This window comes from Sciurus vulgaris, assembly GCF_902686455.1.
Source record: "Sciurus vulgaris genome assembly, chromosome: 6".
In the NCBI taxonomy this organism is placed as follows: domain Eukaryota; kingdom Metazoa; phylum Chordata; class Mammalia; order Rodentia; family Sciuridae; genus Sciurus; species Sciurus vulgaris.
Window position 1 is genome coordinate 22159217 of NC_136466.1, and position 8244 is coordinate 22167460.

An 8244-nucleotide genomic window follows, 5' to 3' on the forward strand; every position below is an offset into this window, starting at 1 on the left:
TTTATTCTTCCAGATGAATTTCATAATTGCTTGCTCTATTTCTGTAAGGTACATCATTGAGATTTTAATTGGAACTGCATTGAATTTGTATAGCACTTTAGGTAGTATGGCCATTTTGACAATATTAATTCTTCCTATCCAAGAACATGGAAGATCTTTCCATCTTCTAAGGTGTTCTTTAATTTCTTTCTTTAGTGTTGTATAGTTCTCATTGTAGAGGTCTTTCACCTCTTTTGTGCTTCATGCTCAAAACACTAGAAAAAATAGGGATAGTGGGAACATTCCTTAACATTGTAAAGGCCATTTATTCTAAGCCCATGGCTAATATCATTCTAAATGGTGAAAAACTGAAAGCATTCCCCCTAAAAACTGGAACAAGGCAGGGATGCCCTCTTTCACCACTTCTATTCAACATCATTCTTGATTTTATTTCTTGTGCTTTAGGAGTCTTGTTGAGGAAGTCTGGTCCTAAGCCAATGTGATGAAGATTTGGGCCTGCTTTTTCTTCTATTAGGCACAGGGTCTCTGATCTAATTCCTAAGTCCTTGATCCACTTTGAGTTTTGTGCAGAGTGAGAGATAAGGATTTACTTTTATCGTGCTGCATATGGATCTCCAGTTTTCCCAGCACTATTTGTTGAATAGGCTATCTTTTCTCCATTGTATGTTTTTGGCACTTTTGTCTAGAATGAGATAACTGAATTTGTGTGGGTTTGTGTCTGTATCTTCTATTCTGTACCATTTGTCTGTTTTGGTACCAATATCATGCTGTTTTTGTTACTGTAGTTCTGTAGTGTAGTTTAAGGTCTGGTATTGTGATGCCTCCTGCTTTACTCTTCTTGCTAATGATTGCTTTGACTATTCTAGGTCTCTTATTTTTCCAAATGAATTTCATAATTGCTTTCTCTATTTCCATGAGGAAAGACATGGGGATTTTAATTGAAATTGCATTGAATCTGTATAACACATTTGGTAGTATGGCCATTTTGACAATATTAATTCTGTCTATCCAAGAACATGGGAGATCTTTTCATCTTCTAAGGTCTTCTTTAAGGAACCACCATTTGGCCCAGCTATCCCACTCTTCAGGCTATACCCAAAAGACTTAAAATCTGCATACTACAGTGATACAGCCACATCAATGTTTATAGCAGCTTAATTCATAATAGTTGAGCTATGGAACCAACCTAGATGCCCTTCAATAGATGAATGGATCAATAAACTGGCATATATACACAAAGGAGAATAAAATTATGTCATTTGCAGGTAAATGGATGGAGTTGGAGAATATCATGCTAAGTGAAATGAGCCAATCCCAAAAAACCAAAGTCCAAATGTTTTCTTTGATATGTGAATGCGGATCCATAATGCGGGGAGGGGTGAATGAAGGAACTTTGGATTGGGCAGAGGAGAGGGAAGGGCATAGGGGGTGGGAAAGATGGTGGAATGAGATTGATACTATAAACGTAAGTACTTGTGATTGTGTGAATGGTATGAACATCATGTACAACCAGAGAAATGAATAGTTGTGCTCCATTTGTGTACAAGGGATCAAAAGGCATTCTGCTGTCATGTATAACAAAATTAGAACAAATGAAAAATTTTAAAAAGAGATGGGGCTGTAGCTCAGTGGTATAGCACCCCTGGGTTCAATCCCCAGTACCCCTCACTAGAGAAAAAAATAGACCTCCTTCCAAACCAGAATTAAAACTCCTTAAAGGCAAAAACAAAAACAAAACAAAACAAAAGAAAAAAACAAACAAACCACAAGCAACAAAAGAAAAATAGATAACTGGACTGGACTTTTTCAAAATTAAAAACATTTTTGCATCAAAAGAGACTATCAGAATGTAAATAGATAACCTAAAGAATAAAAATATTTGCAAATCATGCATGATAAGGAACTTTTATCCAGAATATACAAAGAACTCACAACCATATAAAAAGACTGAAAAAAAAAGGGCAGAAAATCTGAATAGACATTTCTTCAGAGAAGCTATCCTTATGACCAAAAAGTCCTTGTAAAGATGTGCAGTGGCCCCAGTGGCTCAGAAGGCTGAGACAGGAGGATTGCAAGTTCAAAGCCAGCCTCAACCACTTAGCAAGACCCTGTCTGTAAATAAAATATAAAACAGGCTGGGGATGTGGCTCAGGGGTTAAGTGTCCCTGTGTTCAATCCTTGGTACCAAAACAAAAAAGATTTTCAGTGGGAGTCATTAGGGAAGAGCAAATCAAAAGCACAATGATTTACCACTTCACACCATTAGTATGGCTGGAATTTTTAAAATAATAGCATTTGGGATGAGTATGTGGAGAATTAAAATGCACATATATTGCTGGTGGGGATGAAAAATGGTGTAGACATTTTAAAAAATGGCAGTTTCTCAAAAATAGCAGGGATTCTACATCTAGGTATATACCAAAGAGAACTGCACACTCAAACACTTGTTATTATGGAAACCATCTGCCAGCCACGGTAAGGCACAGTAGAGTGGTTTTCTCCAGGGCAGTAAGCACAGAGATTGAATCCTTAAGAGAATGTAGCTAAAGAAAGGAAGAAACTCTTGTCTCCTTCAGTAACAGAGGGAAAGCTTGCTTTCAATTCCTTGTGAATAGTATGTTTTATTTTATTTATCAGCTTTTATAAAACAGAGAGAATAGTAATCCAACAAATCTCCATGTACCCATCACCTAGCTTCAACAACTAACATTTTCTCTTTTCTTGTTTCTCCTATTTCCCATGACTTTTTTTGGAAAGAAGAGATCTTAAATATTTTAAAGCAAATCACGTACATATAATTTTGTCTGCAAATACATCAATACAGGTTGAAATTCCTAATTCCAAAATCCATAATGCTCCAAAATCCAAAACCTCATGTATCTTATCAGTGCTCAGAAAGTTTCAGATTTTGGAGCATTTCAGATTTCAGGTTTTAGAATTAGAGATGCTCAGTTGGCATTGTTTCTGTAAATATAACAAAATTTAAAAAACTCTGAAATCAGAAACATTTCTGGTCTCAAGCATTTTGGATAAAAGGTTTTCAAGCTGCCTGTCTCATCCTCTAGTGACCACTATTCCATTCCATTCTTCTACAAGATCAACTTTTTAGTTTCCACAAATGAGTTGAGAGCATTTGATATTTGTCTTTGTATGTCTGGTTTATTTTGGTCAACATAATGACCTCCAGTTCCTGCAAATAATGGGATTTCATTCTTTTTATGGTTGAATAATATTCTGTTATGTAGATATATGATATATTCTTTATCGATTCATCCACTGGAGGCATCTGGGTCAACTCTTTATTTTGCCTATTGTGAATACTACTGCAATAAATATGGGAGTGAGAGTATAATGATTGGATATATATACCCACTAGTGGAGTTGCTAGATCATATGGTATTTCTAGTTTTAGTTTTTTGAAGAATCTCCGTACTGTTTTCCATAATGATAGAACTAATTTATATTACCACCAACAGTGTATAGAATCCTTGCCAGAATTTGTTATTTTTTGTCTTTTTGATGGTAGTCATTCTAACTTGGGGGAGATGATATCTCATTGTGGTTTGGATTTGTATTTCCTGATGACTAGTGATGTTGAGCATTTTTTTCTTATACCATTCAAAGATTTTAGCACTTTGGCACAGCATTTCCCAGATTCATCTTGTATGTTATTCATCTCAGACCTGGAACCAGCCATTTCACCCAGAAGCCATAGTTCCTTTTAGTGAAAGTGACATTTAGATATTACAATTTCGGCAATAGGGCTGCTTTTTGCTACTGAATTAACAAAGTGTGCAGGCCTTCTCAGTGGAAATTATTAGAATATTTTTAATGAGAAAAAAAATCACATGTTTATTGCTATTTTCCAAATAGAATATTGCAGTTTTAATTTCTTTGATTTTTATATGATATATCTTTTCAGCCAAGCTTAAAATTTTAGTTCCCAATGAAAATTACATAATAATTTGCTTTATCATACTAAACATGTTTTTTTCTGAGTATAATTTTAAAATGATGGCAATAGTTTCAAATCAGTTTAAGATTCATTTGTGATTCACTTTCTCTTTATGATATGTATTATCAAGAAGGTACAATAAAAATACTAGATTTAAATTACTGGGGATTGAGCCCAGGGTGCTTTACAACACCTAAGGTACATTCCCAGTCCTTTTTATTTTATTTTGAAACAGGGTCTCGCTAACTTGGTGAGGGTCTTTCTAAAGACTGCGGCTGGCCTCAAACTCTTGTGATCCTCCTGCCTCAGTCTCCCAAGTCGCTGGGATTACAGGTGCACCACCTTGCCTGGCTAGTGATTGACGTTTTAAAAATTAAGTTTATTTAAAAATTATGTAACATATTCATGTGGTTTCAAAGTCCAAATCATAATTCAAGTTATATTTACAAAGATCTAGTTTCTATCCCTATCTCCTCTCTCCTTTCTTTTTTCCCCCATGGATAACCATTTTGATTTACGTTTCTTTCTTTCTTTCTTTCTTTATTTCATTTTTATTTATTTCTTTTTGAAAATAAAAGTAAAATGTACATTTATGTGTGTGTGAACACATTATTAAATATAACTTCTGTGGGACTTACCAGTCACACATCGAAATAGTATTTCCAGTTTCCAAAGTACTTATACATATCCTCTTGTTTTTCATAACAGACCTTTTAAATTGACAAAACAGGCAATGATATCCCCACTTTATTAAGGACCTAAGGTTCAGATTAGTGAAGAGTTACCTAAGTTTATCAGGTTTGTATGTGGCACACCTAGAACTAGTGCCCAGATAGTGTGGTGTGGTATTTAAGAAAAACAAGCTCTGGAGTCAGAATGCCCTGTATTGTTCTGCCACTTACTAATTAACTTTATTAACTTCTGTAAGGCTCAGTTTCCTCAACTGTAAAGTGGAGATATTCATATTATCTATCTCAGAGGGTTGTTCTGAGGAATAATTGAAACAACAATTGAGCCAATCCCTAGAAAATATTATTCTAATCATTTTAACTGATGTTTTCCCCACTACCGTCACAATGCTTTGTCATTCATTTTCATCCATGTAATCTGGGATTACCTTTGTCTTAATTGAATTTTTTGTTCTCTGAGTATAACACTAACCTGTCTTTGCTGCACCAATGTAGTCACTGTGACGCTGGCATTACAAACTTTAGCACATCTAGTATATGTCAAGATATTAGGTTGTTAAAAAAAATTTCTCCTTCAGGGCTTGCGTAGTGTCTTGCTTACATTGAATCTCGAAAAAGACAGCTACTGGGTGAATTATTTCTACCTGAGGTGAAGACTTTGTGGAGGAGGCAGATTTTTTATTCCTTCTGAAGAACCCATAAAATTCAAAGGCCAAAGATACCCGAAGCTGGGAAACTGCTTGAGCAAAATCACGGTAGCTGAAAGCACAGTGTATCCAGGGCACGCATATTACATTCAAAAAGTCAGAACTAGGATGTGGCAGTAGGAATGGAAAGCTGAAAATTTTTGGAAGCTTTGCCTCATATTTGTGATATTTAACATGAACAAGGTACCTAGCATTTGAAGATTTAAAAGTGGGAATTAGTTTCAGAATTTGAGATAGTAATCTGTCAGTCATATTTATGTTCTTAAAAGTAAACGAAATTGACCTTCCTTTCCTCTCCTTTCCGTTCCTCTCCTCTCCTCTTCTCTTCAATGTGGGAGTGTGCATGAAATGAGATACCCAGCTCATCACAGGTTTCGCTAATGCATATGGTTATTAAGTTTAAATTGTGTGACTAGATGGAGTCCACGAGTCCAGGGAGGTAGAACTTTCTATACTTCTTCCTATAATTCCTATTCTGTGCTTTTGAAGAAGAGAATAATACTTTTTTTAAAATGACAGCATTATTTGGTTTGCAAAAGCCTTTTTTTTTTTTCACATTCTTCTTTTCCAAAAAATGTTTGCAAAAGACCTTAAAGACCACAGTTAAATATCAGTTCTAAATCTTTATGGTATATGGTTTTAGGAGTGTTTCTAATTTACTCTATTATTGAATGTTAATTAAAAAATACAGCTGTCATCCTCTGTTCCAGGACTTCAGTGTTCAGGAGCTCTTGATTTCATCCCTGAACTTATGTATTCCTCACCCCCATGAGCTTTCTTTCAAACCTGAGTAAGAACAATTGTTGAATTTACCGTCATTTCTTAGCTTGACAAAACACATACCTGCATTTCCAAAACCTTTCATGATGTGAAGTACCCTAAGAGGCCAGGATAAGCAGTTTTTCTTTATCAAGGTCATCAAAAGGTAAGAAGGCAGGAGCAAGTAATAGATAATAAATGCTGGTGATTATTCCTTTGCTGTTTATTTTGGGTGGAGACTTTGGCGATGGGGAAAGAGCAAATGAATATAAGAAATGATTTCTTAAAGGATCTTGGGAACTTTCCAGGCTCCAAAGAGAATGCAGTTAATTTGCTCAATTAGTTGCTATGCAAGGAAAAGATGTGGGCAAGATCTAATCTAATTCCTTTTTTGTATTTTTCTGCCACAGCACATGTCCTTACAGTCGGCCTCCCTTTGGCTATGGGAATTTTCCAAGTTCAATGCCAGAATGCCTTGGTTATTATGAAGACAGGTACCAAAAACACGAGGCTATGTTTTCAGCTTTAAATAGAGACTATCCTTTCAGAGACTACCCGGACGAACGCACACACAGCGAAGACTCTCGGGGCTGTGAGAGCATGGATGGGACCTCTTACTATAACAGCCACGGCCACAGTGGGGAAGAGTACCTAAACCCCATGCCCCAGCTGGACATCGGGGCTTTGGAGAACGTCTTCACAGCTCCCACCTCGACGCCCTCGAGTATCCAGCAAGTCAACGTGACTGACAGTGATGAGGAGGAAGAAGAGAAAGTGCTCAGGAATTTATAATTTTAAAACAAATATGCACAGAAAATAAACATTTCTTAAAATATACCCTGGGTCAGTTGGTGTGAGAAAAAAAGCCTCGAATCCTTTGCTGGGAGTTTGCAGCCATGATTTGAGGAGTCAAAACCAAATTCTATTCATGTCTTCATAAAATTTTGATTAATGAAACTGGAGTCCTGATGTTTCATCGTAGGAATATTTAAGATGTGAATTAGATTACTTTTGTGGCTGAAATTTGCACCAACATGTGTTATCATTACTTTCTGTTGGCACATACAAAATACAGAAACCTCACAATTGTATGTGAGGAGAAAGGTAGCATATATCTGGCATAAGAGTGTGATTTGCATTTTATCTCAGGATACATATATATTTCTTAAATAATTTTCGTTTGGTGTTTATATAATACTTATGTTGTCAGTTTTTATGTAACATTTTGAAAATATTTTGAAAATTTTAGAAGTGAACTGGGACTCAGTTACTAATTCACACCAATAACTAATTACAAGTTGCAAATGTGTTTTAATGGCACCTTGGTAATTCTTTCAACTATATTTAGTCATTGCTGTCCCTAAACATTTTTATCATCATTTTTAAGTATCTTTTTCCATTTGATATGCATTGTTGTATTTTTGTTATAATTAAATAAACATAGATAAAATTGTTCTTGATGGATGTTTTCTGTTTGGATGATAGAGATAAGTACAATGAATATTGTTCATTTAAGATTATTTTTCATACCACATAGAGATATTTATTTTTGCTTAATGGCTTCCAGAATTGTACAGAATCCCATTAGCTTGCATGAGACTTGATATTGTATTAACAAAGATTTGCACATATTCTTGTTTCAAAACTCTTTACACATGTGTATGTGTAACTTAAACACTCCTATGAAGGGGCAGTGCGTCCAGATTTGGTTTCAAGCAGCTGTCTTGAGCACCATGGAGTTTACTTAAAAGCGTGTGGAATTTATTTAATCCACAGTAAACAAAAAGCCCCTACTTACTAAGTCCTGCTCTGGGCAAATGCGCACTTATGAATAGCAAAGACCTTTTTGGAATGGGATCAGGACCACCAGAGTTGGGATCATGGTAAAAGACAGATTTAGAAGGCACAAAGTGAGTTGATGATGGATAACTGCCACAAATCAGTATGTTTTTCCCTCAATGATCTGTATAATTTGTGTAAATTGAGGTCTTGTTATTTAAACTGGTTGGAAATTGTGTATAGAAAACTGTTTTAAGCTTCCAACTTCTTCCTTTACTAAACCTGCATTTGTTTCTTAAACAAAGGTTGTTAAACATTTCATCAACCCTATACTTACTGTACGTAGCGTTTTCAC

At 35.4% G+C, this 8244-nt stretch overlaps 1 protein-coding gene across 2 annotated transcripts in view; it reads left to right on the forward strand.

The window, feature by feature from the left end:
* Positions 1-6917, forward strand: part of SOX30 (SRY-box transcription factor 30) — a 40750-nt gene extending 33833 nt beyond the window's left edge. Inside the window, exon 5 of one of the 2 annotated variants that reach the window (XM_079144328.1) lies at positions 6521-6917. In XM_079144328.1, the coding sequence (XP_079000454.1) occupies positions 6521-6902 (382 nt within the window). In that variant the 3' untranslated portion in view covers positions 6903-6917. The remainder of the gene's footprint in view (positions 1-6520) is intronic. The other variant, XM_079144329.1, reaches the window with a different exon arrangement.
* The last annotated feature ends 1327 nt before the right edge of the window (positions 6918-8244 follow it).